Source organism: Hemitrygon akajei, chromosome 18 (genome assembly GCF_048418815.1).
Source record: "Hemitrygon akajei chromosome 18, sHemAka1.3, whole genome shotgun sequence".
NCBI lineage: Eukaryota > Metazoa > Chordata > Chondrichthyes > Myliobatiformes > Dasyatidae > Hemitrygon > Hemitrygon akajei.
In genome coordinates this window covers 47,812,591-47,837,067 of record NC_133141.1, presented here as the reverse complement: position 1 = coordinate 47,837,067, position 24,477 = coordinate 47,812,591, and the positions used below count along the sequence as shown (strand labels likewise).

General features: G+C 39.8%; 1 protein-coding gene across 7 annotated transcripts in view; it reads left to right on the top strand.

Moving 5' to 3' along the window:
* mpp2b (MAGUK p55 scaffold protein 2b) overlaps nucleotides 1–24,477 on the top strand; it is a 553,630-nt gene that overhangs the window by 452,681 nt on the left and 76,472 nt on the right. For all 7 annotated transcript variants that reach the window (XM_073071618.1, XM_073071619.1, XM_073071622.1 and 4 more), the window contains one exon: nucleotides 9,349–9,467. In XM_073071618.1, coding sequence (XP_072927719.1) covers nucleotides 9,349–9,467 — 119 coding nt within the window. The remainder of the gene's footprint in view (nucleotides 1–9,348; nucleotides 9,468–24,477) is intronic.

The following is a 24,477-nucleotide window of genomic DNA, read 5'->3' as shown; positions in this document are numbered from 1 at the left end:
TCTCATCACCTCCCTCTGGTGCTCCTCCCCTTTCCCTTTCTTCCATGGAATTCTGTCCTCTCCAGCACTTATCTCTTCTAGCAATCAACTTCTCGCTCTTTACTTCACCTCCCTCTCTCCTGGTTTCACCTATCATCTGCCACCTTGTACTTCTTCCTCCCCTTGCCCCACCACCTTATTCTGACTTCATTTCCATTCCTATCCAATCCTGCTGAAGGGCCTCGGGCTGAAACGTTGATTATTTACTCTTTTCATAGATGCTGTCTGACCTGTTTTTTCCTCCAGCATTTTGTGTATTTAAATCTAACCGAGATGTTAGCTGTGGGGTTCAGGCCATTGGAAAATGATACTGGACAGGTAGTAATAGGACAAAGAAGTGGCACATCAGCTTAATAAATATTTTATGTCAGTCTTCACTGTGGAAGACACTAGCAGTGTGCCAGGAATTCAAGAGTGTCAGAGAGCAGAAGTGAGTGCAGTCACTATTATTAAGGAGAAGGTGTGTGAGAAGCTGAAAGGTCTGAGGTGGATAAGTCACCTGGACCAAAAGGATCCACCATAGGATTCTGAGAGAGGTAGCTGAAGGAAGTGTGGAGACATTAGTAGTGATCTTTCAAGAATCACTAAATTCTGGAATGGTCCAGGGGACTGGAAATTGCAAATGTCACTCTTTAAAAAGAAAGGGAGGCAAAAGGCAGGAAATTATAAGCCAGTTAGCCTGGCTTCAATGGTTGGCTGTGGAGGCCAAGTCATTGGGTATATTTGAAGTGGAAGTTGATAGATTCTTAACTATACCTAGGTTACGGGGAGAAGGCAGGAGAATAGGGTTGAGAGGGATAATAAAGCAGTCATATTTCAATGGCACAGCTGACTCAACAAGCCAAATGGCCTAATTCTGTTCCTGTGTCTTATGGGTTGATTTGGAAAAGATAGATATGATGGGGAATGATTTGATGGAACCATTTAGAGAACTGAGCAGATTTGGGCTAATTGGTGTAACTGAATAGATTAGAATGTGGCCCCATTGTCATGATGTAAAGAATTTATGACAAAGATATAGAGAAACAAATATATGAAACTAGGGTATCAACTACTGGGGTTAATGGAGTCAACATTTAGGAATCAGTTGAATGAGGCTAATTGTGAGCAACATCAGTAGATGGGATAAAGAGCATTCTCAAATGGAAGATTATTATTGAATTGTGTTGACTGAGTTAGATGATTTGATTCTTTGTGGGAATCCCTTTGTATTTAGTTTAAGTACAAGTAATTAAAGATAGATTGAATTTGATCAAACCACAGCAAGTCATTCTAATCTTGATTAGTGAGATCACATTTGAATATTGAATAAGTTTTGGAAACTCTAACTTAAGGAAAACATTGAATGATTGAAAAGGGCTTAGTGAAGTTTTACAGGGATCATTCATGTGGTGTTACTGTTCTTAATAATGAAAGATTCTCAACTGGCACTGAATGAAAGTATTGAATAATGTGACTTTAGCTTTTAAACTTCTGATGTTAATACAGGTTATTTCAACTAGAGAATATTCTAAAATTAGATACTACAAGTTCACAATTAGTAAGTCATGAATTGTGAGTTTATGACTTCTTTCCCACATAATAATTAAGCAAAATAAGATGAGATGAAGGGGAGTTAGAACTGCAATGATGAACACCTTAAGCAAAGGTGCATAGCTGCATGATTGGGAATGATGATGGGAGGATTACAAGTGTAATGAAAAATGGTTAAGAGTCATGTCTTCCACAGAACATTTCATGATACTTAATTATATCCACACTCTTGGAATGGAGGAATTTGTGCTACGTGTTGTCTGTTTGAAAAGCTGATCTAAGCTGGATTGTGAAACTTAAGGAAGACACTAAAATTCCAGCTGAACTAACCTAGATTGTGAAACTTCAGGAAGAAATTTGCTTGACAAGCTTTATATTCATTGCATTTCTTCAAAAGAATATTAAGTGGCAAAGGATATATATCAAACAGATTATAATTGACCTGTAGGATGACAGAACATTGTAGGGTAAATGATTTTTTCTCATTCTACAGTTCTTGTGTTGCACTTATAGAACAGGTGATGCCTAAGATAAGGACCATTGTTGTTAGTGATGGATGATGTAGAATTTGAGGTTGAGATGAATTGTATTGTGAATGGGTGAAACAGAATTTGCAAGTAAAAATGGGCATTTTGATGAATGAAGAGTTGATCCTCCATTCTTGTCTTTCTAACATGTTGTAGATGTTTTAACAATATGCAATTATCTACAGCATTTTAGCCACTAAATCACTCATACAATAGATTCTAATTTTGTGTCTAATGTATTAATAAAATATCATTAGATATTTTATGCAAGGAACACAAAACACAAAATATATTGATTACAGCAGGTCTTTGTTAATGAAAGAGATATAGAAATATATTTTTAGTTAACTACTACACTGCCAGATGAGGATTTTTTTTTGTGCTCTGTTGTAAACATTTGGTTTTTTTTTGTTCTGAGTGGAGAACTTGAAATGAAGCTTACTTTGCTTTAATACTATCCTTAGAATTGACAAATCCTGTGTCAACTAAATTGTCTTGGTGAGTTTCAAATTGTCTAAGCTATAAAAAAGAAAATGATAACTGTGACTCTATGATTTACTGAACCCTGGAATATTTTATCTATGAGATACAAAGGAAGAACTACAAGGATGCACACAACCAATTGTTACCAGGATTTGCCTGATGCTATTATTTTACCTCTTCAGTTTTATCCCACTACGTTGTAAGATTGATTGTTCTTTTGGAATAATCTGTTGTTTCACTGATAATTCTTCATGCTTTACTGGGGGAAGTGGACATTATAAATAGGTCAGTCCCACCTCAGTAAATATATTCACCATTTTTCTCTGTTCTTTTCACAAACCAGAACACTGTCAGATGCAGTTCTCAATTGCCTTGGCAAAAAAGATCAGCAAAGTCAGTGTAGATTCTGACTCTGTTCACAGTTCTGCAAAAAGTAATTGGTCTATTTTCCATTTGTACGTGGTTTACTGAATTGTCATCTTCAAGGTTTCTCTTACTTATCTCTGGCTTTGTTTTACTTTATTTAAAGCCAAGAACACTTCCCACTCCTTGTACATCCTTATAATACTTGGAGCTTTCTGTTTGCTGTCTTCAAGACTATTTAATATCATTTCCTGTACACAAGTGTAAAGGAGAACAAAATAATCTGTACTCCAGCTCTGCAGCACAAAAAAAAACAATAGGATAAAGAATGCAATAATAAAAAACATATTAAATATAAATACATGGTATAATTGAAAAAGCTGGTCTTTCACACAAAGAGAACAAATGTCACTACTCAAGGATGGATCATGAAGGAGTTAATGAAAATTCTATCTTCATCACCTGGGTTGCTTCTACTTGAATAATATATAGCACCACAGCCTAATTTAAAATGCCACAATAATAATCTGTTAAATGCCTTATATTACCAACAAGTCCCATGCAGAGTGGCATGCAATGTACGGTAATTGGACATATAATTGAATGCTACCATCGTATTTTCAGGGTTGACTTGACACCCTGGTGCAAAGTCAATTCTGAATCAGCCGTGGATAAATGCTGCTTGCTATGACATCGCAGTAAGGAATGTGAGTCTATCATTAATGAGACAAATGTCTTCTTGAAACAAATAGCCACTGTTGTTTTCTTTAATTGAAAACAGGTTATTACCACTACCTAGAAAATGCTTATCCAGTTATCTTAAACTCAGCCTCTCTTTCAGCTCAATTATAGATTGGCTTTAAAACAAAAACAAAAATTTATTGCTAAAACATATTTATTTTGTTGTGGATGCAACAATACAGTGCAAAAAGTGGCAGAGATAATTGTGTACTCTTATGGAGGTCAACATATTCTGTCTTAATATTCACACACTGCCACTCCTGGCAAAAGTGGACCACTTTGGGTTAGAATTTTATGTAGTAGATCACCAACGATCCCTACCTCCGGTTAGATTTACTCCTGCAACCTTTTACCACAGAAATGATATATTGCAATGATGCAAACAGTTTATTTGGGACAGGAGATGAACAGGACAACAATATGAGTATCGCTTTCAATCAAAAATATTTTAAGATTGACAACTAAACAGAGAAAAGATGGATAGGAAAGTAAAGTGAAGGCACAGTGCTGATTTTAGTTTCTAACTAGATACAAAAAGCATACAAGTTTGTATTTAAGTTTTGTTTCAGAGGAACAGAAAGGAAGAGATTTTGAAATTTCTCTAAAAGCTTCAATAGCTGAGGGAGTGACGCACTATTCTTGTAATTACTTACAAGAGAACCCAGTTTTCTTACCAGTACAAGCACGTACACCAGGCTTAAGGATGGCTTCTACCCCACTGTAATCAGACTGTTGTACAATAAGATGGATTCTTGACTTCACAATCTACCTCACTATGATCTTGCATATTATTGTTTACCTGCACTGCACTTTTTCAGTAGCTTTTACATTTTATTCTGCATTGTTATTGTTTACCTTATTCTAGCTCGGTGCACCATGTAATGATGTGATCTGTATGAACTGTATGCAAGACAAGCTTTCCTCTGTATCTTGGTACATGTGATCATAATAAACAAAGAAAGGGCGGGAATGGAATTAGTGTTAAAAGGGATCATTATAACATTATGTAAAAAAAAACGTGTTACTAACAGCACTGTAGTGGCGGGAATCTGGCACAAATTGCCGCCCTCGCTTGTGTCCTGTCAGTAATGAATGATTTGGTTTAATGAGGCTGCCTAAAAAGTCAGATGTTGGGAAGACTGGGCGATCAGTGCTGAGATGTGGTCTCAGGACAGCACAGTGAGTATGATCTACTATTAGCGATTTGGCAGTTGCTGCTCCGAGTGTTGGCACACCACACGTACCATCTTCTGATTTCTCCTGTGCACTCCGAGTGTTAGGGGCATAATTGTCAGATGTCCTTGTCTGTGTCAGCTACCTGTTAATTATCATCATTTTTATTTATGTGTTTAAATAGTAAGAGACAGCTGGTGACTAAATACTATTTGGAACAGTTGCGACCTTGTGACAAACATGATGAAGTTCTACCTTAGCTATCTCATGACCAAGAAAGTTCTCATTAACCTCACTTCTGTTCATCAGCAATTACAATTCCTTTCTATCAGAAAGTTGACCCAGATTTGGGAAGCTCTGCAAGGAACAATGGTGAGCTAAGTGTGCAAAAACTCCCAGTATGGCATTATAGATCAGATACCAACCTGGAAAGAATGTCAAACATCTGGGATTTGTGGACATTCAATGCAGTGTCTACATGTATAGTATTAAGGATAATGTGCAGTTAAAGAAGTTCCTTTTATGTCTTCTAATTGTTTAGTGTAGAGAACATGGTTTGCTTACAGCTATATTTTGCATAAATAAATTGTTATGTATATTTTAAAAATTCTAAGTTAGTATAATGTGCAGAATAAAGAATAGATATATTGTGGCATCTTATCAGGCTTTATTTCAAGTGTCAAGCGTAACCTTTCTCCTGCAAGGCTACCTACTGTAGAAACAAAGGAGAATGGAACAATGTGTCTGCTCCAGCTGGGGCCTGCTGCAGGGAACAGTGATATCAATCATGAGCTAGCATCAGCACTTCTCTGTTGGTGAGATTAATGATGCCTCATATTGCCCTGCTTTGTTAAACCAGAATACTTGATCCTGGACCTGAAAATAAGTTTGGGCATTGTGCTTGACTTCACCAATGCGCTCCAAAATTTCAACCTAGCATCTGGTTGCATGACAAAGGCCTGAACGAAATCAGTTATCAACTTTATTTTGGGTCATGTGTAAAGTCTAATAGAATATTTGGATTCTGGTCAGGTTGATGTTTTGTAACTCCAAAAACTAGTCAAAAGAAAAACACAGGGGTCCAGGAAAACATGTCTACTTGGTTATTCTTAGTGAGGCGTTCACCTATAGCGTAATGCCATTCATGTACTTCGGTCCCCTGCAAAGAAACAAGTGCTGCAATTTTTTTTTTTAACTCGAACATCTCTCTCTCTCTCTCTCTCTCTCTCCCCTTCCATGCTTCAACAGGTAAGTAGTTGTCTCGGGTTCATTTTAAAACTTAATTGTTGTCACTGTTAGATTTTGTAACATAAGTGATAGAAAGAAAAATATGTGATTAGTTGTTCTCTTGAATTCAATCTTCTAATTGTGTCCTCCAAGAAATAGTCCATGTCTGTGTATACATGTTGCTGTTAGAGGAACACCCTTCTGAGATTTGAAAATTGACTCTAGTGATTGATGATCAATAATGAGGGTAAACTTACTCCCATGCAGTACTGGTTGATATGTTTTACACCCCAGGCTCAAGGTGTCTCTGTGCATAATTTTTCTCTGCAGCAGTAAAGTACTGTGATGCAAAGGCTATGGGGCATTCACTTCCATCATTCAACATGTGACATAGCTGTACCTATACTTTAAGGCGATGTGTCACAGGCAAACTTCACTGGACAATGTGGATCATAATGTGTGAGGACAGTGTCTGACGTCACCATTTCCTTTGTCTTTTGGAAAGCCACCTCACACTGCTTTGTCCATTGCCATTTCTTCCCGTTCTGTAACCAGTTCAAGGGGTGGAGCAGCGAAGCCAGGCTTGGCAGGAATCTGTTATAGTAATTGATAAATCCTAAAAACGATCACAACTGTGACATGTCCTTTGGCCTTAGGGCATCCACGACTGCTTGAATTTTCTCAGCACACTTGTGTAATCCTTGTGTGTCAGTAGGGCGACCATATTGAGTGATGCTTAGTTTAAAGAATTCACACTTATTGCATTGTGCTCTGAACCCATAATCTTCTCATCTTTTTAGCACTGTCTTGAGATTTTGGAGATGTTCTTTGTCAGATGTTCCTTGTTATCCTCACAAGTAACAATGACGTCATCTAGGTAATACTGAGTGCCTGGGCAGCCTTGCAGCACCCGGTCTGTACTTTCTGCCAGAGTGCAGGAGCTGATGCTACTCCAAAAATAGCCTATTACAGTGATAAAGCCCTTTGTAAGTGTTTATGGTTGGAAACACCTTGGCCTTCCATTTCCACCTGCAGGTAGGCCTCATCTAAGTCCACTTTGTTGAAGTGTTTTCCTCCAGAAAGGTTTGCAGAGATATCCTCTACCCTAGGCAGAGAGTATTGATCTACTCTCAGTACTGGGTTGATGGTGAACTTAAAATCACAACAGATCTGGACAGACCCATTCTTCTTGGCTACTGGGACCACTGGCATTGCCCATGGGCTCCACTCAACCTTGGAAAGAATTCCTTCAGCCTCCATGTGATCTAGCTCACTGACGACTTTATCACGGATAGTTTAAGGAACTGGATGGGCTTAGTAAAACTTGGGTGTGGCATTTTCATTTAAAACTATTCTATCTTTGATATGTTTGAGTTTTCCAATGCCACCCTTGAAAACTGCTGTGGCATCATCCAGCGCCTTCCTTAATTCACTTTTAGTTGACTCTATTGCAGGAGATGTGGATGGATCTCCAATCAAATTGTATTTGTCTCAGCCAATCACACCCCCACAATGGCGGCCCTCCTGTTTTTAACACATACAACCCCAATGTGGCTTGTTGGTTGTTGTATTTCACTATTACAAACGTCATTCCCACAGGAGTTACCTTTTCTCCAGTATAAATTCTTAGTTAGATATCTGCAGGCTTCAGTTCAGTGTCTTTGAAATGCTGTTCAGACTCATCTTGTGGGATAACTGAAACAGCTAAGCCAGTGTCCAATTCCATTTTAATTGCAGTTCATTTCTGGTGCAAGCCATATCGCTTGTCGATTGTTAATTTTTGCAATGTAAATATCAAGGCTACACAGTCCTTTGTCACATCTCATTGTTATCAGATTTTTCATCAACAGCATACAGATTAGTGTTCTTTTTGAAACTATAACTTATCTTTTTCTCCTCCCTATGCAGTCCATTTATTTTTGTTTGCTTGACTAGCTCTTTCTATATGCCCTTTTTTTTGCATATTCTGCAAGTTTCGCCTTTAAACCTGCATGTGAGCCTCTGCCATAATGGTAACACAATTTGTTCAGCTAGGCATGTTTTTATTTAGACATTGCAATTTTGTTCATGCTCACTTTCATTCCTGACTGCAACCTAATTGCAACTCTGGCTGTTGTTTCCCTTGATACAATAATTCAACTACTCTTTTTAAATGTCAGCGGTGCTTTAGTTTGGAGCAATTTACATATGCTTTATTGTAAGAGTCAACAAACTAAATGATCTCTGTGTATCATTAACTGGCAATGCTTTGGACAATTTCGTCAATTCAGCTGAAATGGACTCCCCCCTTCCTTTTGATTCCACTTATGGAAACTAAAGTGTTCTACAATCAACAACCTGCATTATGTTCACAATATCAGCAATGCTCATTTTAGCTGGTTGGGTTGGAGCAGTTAAACTTTTAAGCAATCTGTATGCTTTTCAACCTATTGCACTAAGTAACACTGGCACTTGCTCTCATTGGCTATTTCATTTGCTTCAAAATACTGATGAATTTGTTCAGTATACATCATCCAGTTATCTTTTGTTCAATCAAGTGCATTTATCTTTCTGATATAGCCAGCTACTTCTGCTTTATTTTTATTTATTGTTATTTTTATTATCACCTAGTACTCGTGTTATGAACCTGTAAATTTTATCAGTTTTCTGCCTTTTTTTAACTTGACTATATCTCTCCCCATCCGAAGAAATACTTGCTGTGCTTTTTTTTAACTTAACTGCCTCTTTCTCCCCTTCTGAAGAAAAGTATGCTGCACTTCAACAGATAGGTCGTCATCTCAGGGTAATTTTAAAACTTCCAAGTTGCCACTGTTATGTTTTGTAACTCCAGAAATTAATCAAAAGAAAAATACAGGAGCCGGGAAAATGTGTCTACTTAATTTTTCTTAGTGAGGCGCTCACCTGTGATGTGGTGGCATAATGATGTATGGCATTCATGTTCTTCTTACATATAACCCATAATGAATGATGTAAACAAACAAAGAATGCTTAATCAAACAATATATTTGCAATATTTCTCAAATATAACTGAAATATTAAATGCACTACAGTTGGGCCATGTCATTTCTGTGCCCTATCCTTGATTAAGGCAGCTAACTTCTCTCTTTGTCAGAAGTAGGAATGAATGTAAGAGGTGCATTTATAAAGCCTGGGGACCAGACAGGCATTGCAAATTTGTGTATGTTAATTCTTTCTCTGGAGTTTAATGGTTTCAATATATAGAAAATTCCAAACTGAAGTGTACACTCTGCTTTTTCCATAGCTATGCAGCAGGTCCTGGACAACTTGAATGACTTACCAAACTCTACTGGAGCCAAGGATCTTGATTTACTGTTCCTAAGAGGAATCATGGAGAGCCCAATTGTTCGGTCACTTGCTAAGGTAAATTTTTGAGTTTGCTTTGTGCTTTAATTTCCTGAGGAAAAGGTATGTTAAAAAATAAATAAATAAATCACTATTAATGATGCTGAATATTTATTTATTGGAAAAAAAGAAGCCACTGGATGAATTCAACGTGTGCTTAGGTCAATGGATAGTCACCGTTTCAGGTTGAGCTTCTTCAACTAGATTCATTTATACTGATCTAATCCTGTTTTATTCTCCCCACATTCCCATAAAGTCCCCTCAGATTCTATCATTGTGCAATTGGTGCATTTTGGGTTCAGAGGTTTTTTTTTCAGACGCTGACCCACCCCCTCATTGGTTGGCATCCATCTGTCTCAAAGGACAATGGGTGATGATGATGATGATCATCACAGGCCTGGGCAGAGCGTATGCAGATCCTCAGATGCCCAGTCATCAAGATCCCCCTCTCAGCCTCACCAGTGTAGTCCAAAGGAAAGCTTATGAAGCAATACGTTTGGCACCAGCTTTACTGCAGGAGCTGCTGGAAGGATGTTCAATGGTGTCCAGTCACCTTGGGGGCTCCACTCCAGATATGCTGTCTGGGTTTACTCCTGTAATCTTTGTCTCTCCCGAGGCAGCCCACAAGGCAGTGAGGCTATCGACCAATAGCTGGGGATCTGGTTCACGAGCACCAGGGCGACAACACACCGGTGGGCCCGTGTGCAGGGGGCAGACCTCCTCCTTGTCCTCTGTAGTTCAGCCTTAGTCCGAAAGGAGTTCAGTTTCCCTGTTGCCAGCGAGGAGGCACTACATGAGGCTTGCTGTTGGAGAGGCTGTGTACTGGCAGGGAGAGACTTGCACATTCAGCTCTCACTTTTGCAAGACTGCTAGCCAGCGGTGGAAACTGAAAGTGAGAGCAACAAGAACGATCTACTACACTACCACAATGGACACAACAACCATTTTGACACCACCCCCCTCATTATAGTCCAGAAAAAGGTTGTGATATTGTAATATTGACTGTTGCTTTCCATTCACACATGCTTCCTGATGTACTTAGTTCTTCCAGCAGTTTTTTTAAAATCCAGATTCCAGCATCTGCTGTCTCTTGTGTCTTCATTTATTGCTGGCTGATCTTTTCTGCTGTACAGATGTTGGTCCTTAAGCAAGTTTAATAAAACGGATAGACAAATATGCTTTTCAAATCAACTGCTGACAAATACCACAAAATATTTAATTGAGTAAAACTGATTCCCCTTGAGAATGAACAGAGTAGTGTAAAAAGTTAGGTAAGAATATCTTGCTACCTGGTTTCAGCTGCTTAAAGAATTCTGAGAGGCAAACATTCTTCAATCAGTTTCATACATGAAGCACATTTTCTTAAGAGAAAGAAAGTAAGTGTCCTTTTTGAAATTTGAAGAATATTGTATTTAAATGCCATAAATGAAGGCATTTTACATAATTTCCAACACTTAAAAAAAACTACTCTGAATTGTGAAAGAATTCTAAACACTATGTGAGCATGCATCTACTTTTGAATTCGCCTTTGATCCTATGCTTTAAATTGGGCAGGCTGTCTTCAGGGAGGAATTTTATCTTAGAAGTTCTCTGTTGAAAGATCCTTCTCCAAAAATATCATGCATAAAGGTATTGGAAATTACCCAGGGTTTGTTATTCAGGCGTTTGTTGACGGGGATTTTGCACATAGATGTCTGTCAATAAAGTTGAAATGAATCACCTACTCTACAGCAGTGGTAGGCCATGAGAGACTGCAAGCCCCTGCTAAGTATGAATGTCTTGCTTTGAAAGGTTGAGCAGTAATTGGGAAAGCAATTTCTTTTAAGCCAACAATGTATGGTGACATGTTTTACACCATCAACATTTGATTGATGTTCTTGTTTTCAGTGTATTTGCAACCATGATTAGATTTTTAAAAAACAACATTATTACACTGATGTAATTATTATGTTTTGTAACAGGATTATTGGCAACACCAGTAGTTCCGTTGCTAACAAATTCTACACAAGATTTGGTATGACCATCTGGTACAATGTGGCTTTAATTGATGCATTGTTAGCATTCATGCTAACCACTTGAAACTCTCACTGAATGACAGTCTTTTTAAGCTTCTGCTTGTTTGTCAGCAACTACTGACAAAACGCAATCAGATTAGTACTTCTACACTGTCTGGCCATTCCAATGAAAACACCACAGAATCCTGCACAAATCTCTTCTGTACCTACTCAATCATCGCATAATGTTGGCCCCATACCAGCTCATATTCTAAGCAATGTAGTGCCACAGTAATAAAGTCATGGGTTTACACATTTAAATGTTAATGATTAATATTCAGCTGAGAGCCTGCAAATTAGTGTGGTAAATTAAAGTGAGATTTTGAATACCATTGGATTGCCTTGCGGAGATTGAGATTAATTTCTTCTGCAGTGATGTTGATTTTTTTGTGTAATTATTTTGAAATGTTCCTAATCACGATTAAGCTTTTGCTTTACTGAAACTAACAGTGGATTTTTGTCTATGAATCAACTAATTGAACCATTTTTTATTGACTCTGGTTTAATTATAATTGATGCAACTTTGATGAACCTTGGGCTTGGAAGACCCCAGTCATGGGTATGTCATGAAAGGAAGTTGTGCCTTTTTAAATCTTCATGGGGCAGAATAAATATTTCAAGAAAGTGGTCATTTGGGTTCTGCTTTTCCTGATGAGTTACTTGTGCCAAATGTGAGGCTTCAGTGTCTGGAGTCATAAATGAATGGAAGGAACAATGGGGAGACCTGTAATAGTGTGATGGCAAGTGTTTGGAGCCTGCATGTCCCTGTTAGGGTGAAGGACAAGGCTGACAGGTTTCTGAAAGCCAAGCTGATGAGATAAACTGAGGCTCTGGTTATGAAAAAGAGGAACACATGCACTGCAAAAAAAAGCAATTAGGAACTAGTGAATCTCATGACTACAATAAGTTTTGGAGAGCAGTATAGCTAAGAGGGGCTGGCTGGTGGCGCAGTGACATCAGCGCCGGACTCTGGAGCGAAGGTTCCCAAGTTCAAACCCAGTCGGGGGCTGCTCCCGGGCACGCTTTCCATCCGTGCTGGGTTGAGTGTCGAGCTCGCAACTCGGCCTCGTTTTTAAAAAAAACTGCGCTGTGAGAAGAACGTGGGGGACCACTCACAGAATCTTTGCTCCAAGACAACCACTTGAAAAAAAAGTGGCCGCCAAGGCTCTGGCAGAGTATGGCACACACAAAACAAAATAGCTAAGAGAGTGAAAAGAGGATATTGGAAGGATCTGGCAGGTAAGATACCAAGAGATGTAAATTCCAAATAGATTCTATAGGTATATTAAGACTAAAAAAGGTGTATAGGGAGGGAATATGTTCCCTTAAAAATCAGTATGACTGCCTGTGTGTGGAATCAAAGGGAACAGATGAGATTTTTCAATGAGTATTTCACTTCAGTTTTCTACAATGGTGGAAATATGTGATGATGGCTTGGATCACATACAGATTATTAGGGAGAAGGTCTTGAAGGCAGTAAAGTGCATTAAGGTGGATAAATCCCCAGGGCCTGACCTGGTGCATTTTCGGTCCTTTTGAGAAGATAGAGAAGAAATTTGAGAAACCCTTGCAGAGATTTTTGCTTCATCTCTGGCTGCAGGTGAGGTTTCAGAGAACTGGAAAGTGGCTAATGTGGTAGCATTGCTTGTAAAAGGTAGCAAAAGCAAGCTAGGCCGATGAGTCTGATATTGATAGTGGGTAAATTGCTGGAGGGAATTCTGAGAGACAGGGTCTGATTTGGGACAATTAACATGGCTTTGGGCATGGGAAGTCTGACAAATCTCTTGAAGTTCTTTGAAGAGGTAACCACCAAAAGGGTAGATAAGAGTAGAGCAAGGGATGTTGCCTATATGTAGTTTAGCAAGATCTTTTGACAAGGTCCCTCATGGGAGGCTACTCTGGAAAGTGAGATCACATGGGATCCAGGGGAAAGTTGCAGATGGGATTTATAATTCGCTCAGTGGTATGAAGCAGAAGGTGATGGTCAAGAGTTGTTTCTCAGACTGGAGACCATGTCTTGTAGTATGCAACAAGGGTCAGTGCTGGGACCTTTGTTGTTTGCAATTTAGATGTACAATTTGGATTTGAACATCCAAGGTATGGTTAGTAAGTTTGAGGATGGTACTAAAATAGGTGATGTTGTACATAGTGTACAAAGTTATGAAAAATTATTTTCATCAGCTAGAAATGTGGGCTGAGGATTGACAAATGGTTTTCAATTCAGATAATTGTGAAATATTGCACTTTGGACATCAAACCAGGGTAGGAATTGTACAGTAAACAGTAGTAGTGAGTGTTATGAAAGAGAGTTCCCAAGCAGTGCAAGTACACAGATTGTGAAATGCAGCATCACAGATAGACAGGATGGTGAAGGAGGCTTTTGGCTTACTGGCCTTAGTCAATCAGTACACTGAATATTGCAGTTGGAAAATTATGTTGCAGTTATAATAGACATTGGTGAGGCTGTACTCAGAATATTGTGTACAGTTTTAGTTACCCTGTTATTGGGAAGATCTTATTAAACTAGAAAGAGTGCAGAAAAGATCAGCCAGGATTTTGCCAGCTCCTGAAGGGCTGTGTAGGCCAGGACTTTATTCCTTGGTACATAGGATATTGAGGGGTGACCTGATAGAGGTATATAATTTATCTTGAGGGGAACAGATAGGGTGAAAGCACATAGTCTTTTCCAAAGGAGGGATGCTAAAAACAAGAGAGCAGAGATCAGAGGCAAGAAATTTAAAAGGGACTTCAGGGCAGCTTCTTCATACAAAGGGTAGTGCATATATAGAATGAGCTGCCAGAAACAGCGGTTGAGGCAGCACATTAACAGCATTTAAAAACTATCTAAGTAAGTACATGGATAGAAGAAGTCCAGAGGTGTGGGCAGATAGGACTAGCTTGCTGGGCAACACAGTTGACATGGAGAAGTTTGGTCAAAGGGCCTGTTCCTATTCAGTATATCTCTGAGTCGAACTTGCCTTAGAAATTACTTTTCCAGGATTGAAGAGGACAATTTTGTTTGTGCTATCTATTCCTTGGCACAGTTTTTGCTTCTATTCAAGTCAGAAACTTAAAAAAGCTTGATGCTGTCCAGGATGAAGCAGCTCATTTGAATGACGTTCCATCAACCGCCCCAAAGCTTTCAGCATTGATGCAGAGTAGCTGCAGTGTTTGCTGTCTACAAAATGCACTGGGGTTTTTCACCCAGTCTGCACCAACAGCATTGTTCAAACCCACGACCTTTACTACGAAGAACAACAAAGCATCAGCACCTGTAGGCTCACCTTAAACTTCATGTTCTCCTCCTTTATCAATCGTTAAGAATCCTGAAATTCCCCATCCAACAATGTGGTGGGAGTACAGCAATTCAGCCCACTACCACTCACACCAATTCACCACCAGGGGCAATTAGGGAAGGACGGTAAATTGTGTCGTTGTCAACAACATCTAGATCCTGAAAAATCAATATATTAAAATAAAAATAGTCATCATCATAGTAATCTTATCTCACTCAATTCAACTCCTTCAGTTCTTGTGAATGGTAATCAAGATGCTTTTAAAAGTTAAGTAGTAATAAGAAATGATCAGACTGCTTTCTGAATCCCCTTCGACTATATAGGGCAGGTGGTGACTTAATGAGGTATCTAGGGTCGATACACAGGAGCAAAAGCAGTATTGAGTTAACCTACTTTCATTAGTTACCATGTTGTGCATTTAAGTCCCTGTTCTGGAATGTCTGTCTGCATTATGTAGAGTGATGTAATATAGGCTGACACTCCAGAACAGGGAGTACTGTTCTGTCAGAGATACCATATTATTTTCAGAAGATTAGCTAGGAACACTAGATGTGTTATTTTCCTGAATATATGTGGTAAAAATATTGCTCACGTAATGTTATTTTGCAAAACTTATCTAGAAAGTATAATTTATAATATCAGAATGTGCAGCCAGGGTACCTTCCCTGGAATAATGAGCTAAACATTAACTTCTGATGTTACAAAAACCAGTGGTATACAATGGATTCTGGTTAATTGAACATCAATTAATTTGGGCAACAGCTTATTTAGGACTAATCAAGAAAATAGCCAGGGCTCCCTTTGTTTATTTGGGACACTATGCCTCTAAGACTGCTGCCGAACAGTTTCTAACTAGCATCAGATAGTGTACTTGTGTGGCTGTTAGACATTACACTTTACTTAGAGCAAACAGTGTTTAAATAGTGTCAGTTTAATGTGTGTGTTCAAAAAGTACAATTCAGAACTGTTTTGCTCACTGCAGTTTCAAGCATTCAGGCTTGGAGATGCCAGTATCAGCTGGGATTGAAAATGAAACGATTTCCCTACTTCAAGTTATAGACCATGATGAATTTGAAGGAACACACACAAAATGCTGGTGGAACACAGTAGGCCAGGCAGCATCTATAGGAACGTTGACTGTACTTCTCCCTATAGATGCTGCCTGTCCTCCTGCGTTCCACCAGCATTTTGTGTGTTTTGCTTGAATTTCCAGCATCTGCAGATTTCCTCATGTTTGTGTTTATGAATTTGAAGGTATTGATTATCATCTCAAATGTTACAATGAAAATGAAGATCTGGATGATGCAATCATCAATGGTACTGTGTAAAGGCAGTTCATTATCGACACTAGGTGTCTGCACTGATTTTGTTCATTTACAGTCATTCAAAAGATCGTAGCAGTGTACAGGTACATGGGATGAATTCCTCTATCAATAACAATTAGGAACAAATTCACAGTTTTATAGTACTTGTATAGGTATTGATAGTGTTCTAATTTGTTCTGTATTTTGTCTTTTATACCTTTTTAACTATTTCCATGAAACTTTGGCCAATTGGGAAAGCTGCTTAATTGGGCCAAAATATGCTGATCCCAATGTGTCCCAATTAACTGGAATCCACTGTATTTTAAAAATATCTTTAACCTTTATAGTGTTAATGAAGTTTTGCTTCAAATGTAGTTTTCTTTAGGTCCCAGTGGCTGGAAGAACAAGAGAGCTTAATGAGTATTAATGAATGGGAATCGGTTCTAGAGGTCACTGGGCAGTAGCTCAAAAAACTCACATATACCTGTCACATCGTTGCATTCAACACATAATAACTCGTACATAAGTGCCTTAAGCTTAAACTAAAAAGTCCTGTCCTATTCCATTATTGGTATAACTATTTTAATACGTTCCTGGCAAAGTCACTGTGTTTTAGATGCCATTGGGAAATTAACTAGGTTTGAAATTTGGAGTTCTCAGTTCAAAAGAAATTTACTTTATTCATTTTGCTTAAAAGCTTTGCTGGCATCAGCCCTTTCTCCAGGGCATTTTTTTGTTGTCAGCATTTATTTCCAAGAACCAGTCAATATTTGCTTTTGAACAATGTGAGCCTTTTTATGAACTTCCAAGCTCCAATATTTGTGTATATTGGAACCTGGGAATAATTTTAAATCAAACCTATAGCAATATAAAGGGAAAGCAGGCTCCAACAGAGCGGCTATTGCAAGAGTGGATCAGTGTTTGAGTGTTAAGAGGCATTGGCACACAAGGAGAGTGTCTAAGCCTCAGTTAGAAGAGGCACAGGTAAGATTCCTTGAATTTTCTTTTGAGTCTTAGAACATTCAGATGGCAGTTAGTGTAGTAGCATGTTCCTCTGCAGGATGTGAGAGATCAGGGAGACTTTCTAGTGTCCCTGAGGACTTCATCTGTGGGAACCATGTTCAGCTGCAGCTCCTGACTGACCATGTGAAGGAGTTGGACACACTCAGGATCATCGGAGATGCAGAGAGTATCATGGATATAAGTTTCAGTGAGGTGGTCACAGGCAAAAAGCAGTTGGGTGGCTACCAGGAGATCAAAATGTGTCAGCATATAGTGTAAGATTTCTCTGTTGCCACTACCCTTGAAAACAAGTATGCTGTTTTGGACATTGTTGCAGGGATGAACGTTCAGCAGCAGTAGCCAGATCTGTGGTACCAGGACTGACTCTGAGGTTCAGCGTAGGGTGGAGGCAGAAAAGACTATGGTAGTTGTGGGGGTTGGAGGTGACAGGAGATCCTATGGCTGAAAAAAGGACTCCAGGATGACGTGTTGTCTCCTTAATGCCAGGGTCCAGGATGTCACGGAGTGGCTACAGAACACTCTCCAGGAGACTGTGAGCAGCCAGAAATAGATGTGCACGTTGGCACAAATGACATGGGTAGAAAAAGGGATGGGTCCTGCGGAGTGAATATAAGGAGCTAAGGATGAAGCTAAAAAGCAGGACCTTGAGGATAGTAATCTCTGAATTGCTTCCGATGCCACGAGCTAATGATAGTAAGAATAGAAGGATAAAAGAATAGGGAAAGATTTAAAAGGGATGTGTGGGGGCATCTTCCTGCAGAGAGTGGTGAGTATATGGAACGAGCTGCCAGAAGAAGTAGTTGGGGCCAGTGCAATACAGTCATATAAGAAGCACTTGGATGGGTACATGGAGGGGTAGCTAAGAGGGATATGGACCAAATGCAGGACATTGAGAACCATGGTCAGCATGGACTGAAGGGCCTGTATCTATGCTGTTTTACTCTGTGTCTAAGACTATTATTGGGGACAGAGTCAACCTGTATGAGGTGTTCCAAATTTATGGAACCACTTCTAGGTTTCGTCTGTCTGCCCTTAGCAGCAATCCCTCCTGCAACCAGGTAGCATCAAGGTTGGAATGAAATGTCAGATGACATTAAGGTTCAGAAGAAATGGTGTCCAATTTTCAGATAAGTCTTTGCTGAGGGCAGAAGGTGCTTTGGGCATGAGAGCAGAGTGAAGAAACCCAAAGCAGAGAGATGTTATTGAACCTCCTGACCCTTGCCGTGGTCAGCTCGATGGGAAAACACAGGACTTTGGTTGAAATAGTAGTTGAGAGCTGATGGTGTACTGCAGTACAATTTTCATATTTAAGGAAGGATTCCACCCATTTCTAGTGAGCCTTTCTGCTAGAGCAGATGTAAACAAAAGGCTTCAGAAAGAGTGTTTGGTTCCATTGGGTGTGTTCTGTCAGTGACTCTAAATGTCTGACTTCCTCATGTATCATTGGGAGTGCAGGATTACAAATTCCCTTTCAATTTATGTTGCTAATACTCAGATACATTATCTCACAGGCAGCGCAGATGTATCAAAAAGAATCTTCTAAAACTAAGAGAATGCTTTTGATTTGGTGCTGCATTTAGATGTTAGGAGTGAGTCCTTAATAATTCCTGAATACATCTAATTTTGCCTGGACCTACTAAATTTGTTAGTTAGATGCAGGAGCCATTTGGCTCATCAGATCCTTGCTGGTTTCCAGCAAAGCAATCCCATTTCTCTTAATTTCCCTGTGGAGAAACTGGACACATCCAATGATGTTGTAGGGGGAAGAATAGTGAGGACTATAACTTGAAAATACGATGTGGATTGTGCTAATGTGGTAACAGGAAACTGCAAATGAAAATAGAGAGACATAGAGTGCAGTAGTTTCAGGAACTTCACTAATTATGTTATAGTGTGCACCCGTTGTTGTAATAAAAAAACTGGATTTAATATTTGACCTGGGGATAATCATTCTATTCTGTAATCAGGACCTAGTTTGTTTCTTAATTAAGTCTTCCTGTAACTACCATTCTATTATCAAATCTGGTAATCTCATCAACTGAGAATGTAAAAGTGATAAATTCATGCTTGGGTGGATAATCTTTGATTGGTCTCCTGGTGTATGCCAATTTTTCATAAATCGTCCGCTATTTCGAACACCAACTTCGTGTGATCTTTCTGCTTGCTCCGACAAACAGAACCCCATGCACACACAAGGAAAATGTGCAAACTCCACATAACAACACCTTAGAGCAGGATTATTCTTATGTTCTGGAATCTGTGAGGCAATTGGATTATATCTGTATCTTGGAATCTGAGAGGCAATTGGATTAAACTTGTGTCCTGGAATCTGTAAATCAGCAGAATTGACCCTGTCCCCTGGGATTTGTGAGGAAATATGACACTCAGTGTCTTTGAGTGGGAGGGTATACAGCCAGAGGTCATGACCCATGCAGATACCAGTGACATGGGTAGGATGAGCAACGAGGTTCTGCATGGGGAGTTTAGGAGTTGGGTGCTAAATTAAAGGGCAGGACCCCCAGGGTGGTGATCTCAGGACTGCTACCCATGCCATGTGTGGGTGAGGGCAGAACTAGGAAGACTATACAGTTTAACATATGACAGAGGAGTTGGTGTAGGAGGGAGGGCATATGATTTTTGGATCATTAGGTTCTCTTCCAGGGAAGAGGGGATCCATACAGAAGGGATGGTTTGCACCTGAACTGGAGGGCGACTAATATCTTAGCGGGAAGGTTTATTAATGCTGCACGGTGGGGTTTAAATGAAAGTTGTAGGGGGATGGGAACCAGAGTGCCAGAACAGTTAGTGGAGAGGTTGTGGAGGCAGATGTTGGTAAGCCTTCAGACAAAGTTAGGAATCAAAAGGTTGAGCATGTTACAACTAGTGTCTTGAGCTGCATATATTTCAATGCAAGAAGTATCGTAGGAAAGGAGGATGAGCTCAGGGCATGGATCAGCATGGAATAATGACATCATAGCTATTAGTGAGACTTGGTTGCAGGAGGCGCAGCTCAATGTTTAAGGGTTCTGTTGTTTTGGACGTGATAGAGCAGAAGGGATTAAAGGAGGAGGGGTGATGTTACTAGGCAGCAAAAATGTCATGGCAATGCTCCTTCAGGACAGAGAAGTGAACTCATCTGGTGAGGCACTATGGGTAGAACTGAGAAATAAGAAAGCTATGGCTATGTTAATAGGGCTAAACTACAGACCATCCAGTAGCCCTAGGGATTTAGAGGAACAAATTTGTAGAGAGGTCGCAGACTGTTGCAAGAAACATAAGGTTGTTATTTTAGGTAAATTTAACTTTCCACATATTGACTGGAAATCCCATACTGTAAAAGGACTAGATGGGATAGAGTTTGTCAAATGTAGTCAAGAAAGTTTCCTTCATCAGAATGTAGAAGTCCCAATGACAGAACGTGCAATGCTGGATCTGCTATTAGGGAATGAGACAGGGGAACACTTTGTATCTGATAACCAAAATGCCATAGCTTCAAAGTAAATATGGAAAAAGATAGGTTGGATAGGATTCTAAATTGGAGAAAGGCCAATTTTGATGGTATCAGAAATGATCAGGCAAATATGGATTGGGACAGACTGTTTTCTGGCAAAGGTGTTCTTGGTAATTGGGGGGCCTTCAAAAGTGAACTTTTGAGAGTACAAAGCTTGTATGTGCCTGTCAGAATAAAAGGTAAAGATAATAGGAGTAGGGAACTTGGTTTTCAAGAGGTATTGAGGTCCTGGCTAAGTGAAAGAAGGAGGCAGGCAGGAAGAAATGAGGTGCTTATGGAGTATAAGAAATGCAAGAGAACACTTAAGAAAGAAATCAGGAGGGCTAAAAGAAGCCATGAGGTTCCTCTACCAGACTAGGTAAAGGAGAATCCTAAGGTATTCTACAGACATGTTAAGAGCAAAAGGATTGCAAGGAACAAAATTGGTCCTTTGGAAGATCAGAATGGTATTCCATGTGTGGAGACAAAACAGATGAGGGAGATTCTAAATCAATTTTTTGCATCTGTATTCACTTGGGAGGCAGAATCTATAGAAGTGAGGCAAAGCAGCAGCGAGGTCATGGACCCTACACAGAGGAGGAGGTGGTTGCTGTCCTGGGGCAAATCAGGGTGGATAAATCCCCAGGACCTGACAAGGTGTTCCCTCAGACCCTACAGGAGGCAAGTGCAGAAATTGCTGGGGCACTAGCAGTGATATTTAAATCATCCTTAGCAACAAGTGAGATACCAAGGGATTGGAGGATAGCCAATGTTGTTCCACTGTTTTAAAAAAGGCTCTAAACATAAACCAGAAAATTATAGGCTAGTGAGTCTGACATCAATAGTGGGAAAGTTATTGGAAAGTATCCTAAGGGATAAATAAGTATTTGGATAGACATACACGGATTAAGGATAGTCAGTGTGGCCTTGTGTGTGGTAGGTCATGTCTAACCAATCTTATGGAGTTTTTTGAGGAAGTTACCTGGAAAATAGATGAAGGAAGGGCAGTGGATGTTGTTTACATGGACTTTTACAAGATGTTTGACAGGGTCCTGCATGGGAAGTTGGTCAAGAAGGTTCATTTGCTTGGCATTCAAGATGAGATAGAAAATTGGATTAGACATTGGCTTTATAGGAGAAGCCAGAGAGGGGTGGTAGATGATTGCCTCTCTGTCTGAAGGCCTTTGACTAGTGGTATGTTGCAGGGATCAGTGCTGAGTTCTTTGTTGTTTGTACATCAATGATCTGGATGATAACGTGGTGAACTGGATCAACAGATTTGCAGATGATGCCAAGATTGGGGGTGTAGTGGACAGCAATGAAGGCTATCGTGGCTTTTAGAGGCATCTGCATCAGCTGGAATTTAATGCAGACAAGTGCAAGGTGTTCCACTTTGATTGGACCAACCAGGGTAGGTCTTACACAGTCAACAATAAGGCACTGAGGAGTGTGGTAGAACAAAGGAATACAGTTCCATAATTTGTTTAAAGTGGCATCACAGGTAGATAGGATCATAAAGAAAGCTTTTGGAACATTGGCCTTCATAAATCAATGTGTTGAGTACAGGAGATAGGATGTTATGTTGAAGTTGTATACGATGTTGGTGAGGCCTAATTTGGAGTATTGTGTGCAGTTTTGGTCACATACCTACAGGAAAGCTGTAAACAAGGTTGAAAGAGTGCAGAGAAAATTTTGCAAGGATGTTGCCGGGTCTGGGGGACCTGAGTTATAATGAAAGATTGAATAGTTTAGGACTATTTCTTGGAACATAGAAGATTACGAGGAGATTTGATTGAGGTATGCAAGATTATGACGGTTATAGATAGGGTAAATGTAAACAGGCTTTTTCCAGTGATGTTAGGTGGGACCATAACCAGAGGTCATGGGTAGGGATGGAAGGTGAGAAGTTTAAGGGGAACAGGAGGGGGAACTTCTTCACTCAGAGGGTTGTGAGAATATGGAATGATCTGCCAGCATAGTGGATGTGAGCTAAATGAATAGGTACATGGATGATAGTGATATGGAGGACTATGGACCTGGTGCAGGTCAATGGACTGGATAGGCAGAAAAGCATGGTTCTGTGCTGTACTTCTCTATAATTCTAAATTAAACCTGTATGCTGGAATCTGTGAGGCAATAGCCAGCAAACAAAGCATCTGTGACCTATCAATGAACAAAATCATGGCTCCTCCACAAGAAGAATCCAAATCTAAATTTCAGGTTATTAAAAAATAAAGATTTGCTTTATTTGTCACATGTACATTGAAAGAGGCAGTGAAATGCACCCTTTGCATCAAATCGAATGAATAAGGACTGGGCTGGGCTCCCTGCAGGTGTCACCACGTTTCTGGCACCCTGCATAGCATGCCCACAACTCACTAACCCTAACTGTATGGCTTTGTAATGTGGGATTAAACTGGAGCACCCAGAGGAAACCCACGTGCAAACTCCTTACAGACTGGAATCAAATCCTGCTCTTACAGCGCGTAAAGCATTGCATGAGCTGTAATGCTACCGTGCCGCCCTCAGGCTTTCAAAAGTATATCTCAAAGCAGCAAAACATTGTAGGACAATCACCACAGGGGTTTATTCTACTGATTTATCTGCATAACTGAATAAAGACATCACTCATCCTGAAAGCATTACTGCACAACAGATGTCAGTCTTTTCCCCAAGAAAGCACCAATTTTTGCTGTTTTTCAAAGCCAAGGGCAGAGCTGTATATTTACAGACTGGCTGATGTATCGCCAGAAACAACTGCCTCATCATTGACCATTGTGCATATTCATAGTTGTTCAAGCTTACAGCCTTAAAGTAATAAATCTTTCTTTAGCAGAATGTAAAGAACAGCCTATTCACTTGACCTACAGTAAGCACTGCTGGTAAATATTCATAACTATAAGATGGTGCCAGTGATCATTGGCAAAATTCTCTGTACTGTAGACAATTGTTCCAAATATTCTTTTAAGTATAGCTCTTTTGAATTAGTCTCACTGTAATCTGCAACATGTAACTTCCCTCTAAGTAATGAATTTTTAAATCAAATTAATGATCTTCAGACCTCACAATTGACTGAAGGGCTCAGCGACCCAACAGGTACAGCACCTTTAAAAGGACAAAGGTTCGTTGCTATGGCTAGAAGCGAGGCGGGGTGGGTATTGCAAGCTAGGCTGAAACACAAAGGGATGAGGCCTCCTCTACCCAGCATCTTGTTTGCAAATGTGCAGTCACTGGAGAACAAAATTTAGGACTTGAAGGAAAGATTGTTGTATTGGCCCGAGACATGGCTTTCTCTGGTCATGCCAGATACAGCAATCAGACTCGAAGGCTTCTCAATTTACAGAATGGACTGAACTGCTGGTTTGGAAAAGGCAAAAGGAGGAGGAGTGTGTTTTATTATGAACTCTCGTTGGTGCTCCAATGTGGTGCTTTGTCAAACTTGCGTTCCCCTGAAGTGGAATAACTAATGGTCAAATGCTGTCCACTCTTACCCATGGAGTTCTCATCTGTGATCCTGACTGTAGTTTACATACCTCCAGCAGCCAACTATAATCAAACGCTCATGATACTGCATGACACCATCTCCAAACAAGAAACAATCCATCCCGACACATTTCAAATCACAGTCGGAGACTTCACCCAGACTTGTTTGAAGAAAACCCTGCCCAGTTACCATCAGCATATGACCTGTAGCAGCAGAGGTCCAAACATACTCAACCACTGTTGTACTAAGATAACGAAGGCCTACTGTTCCACGCACAGACCGCATTTCAGGAAAGCTGATCACTTGGCTGTCCTTCTCCTGCCCACATAGGCAGAGGTGAAAGAGCAAAACTCCAGAGATTAGGAAAACAGAGGTGG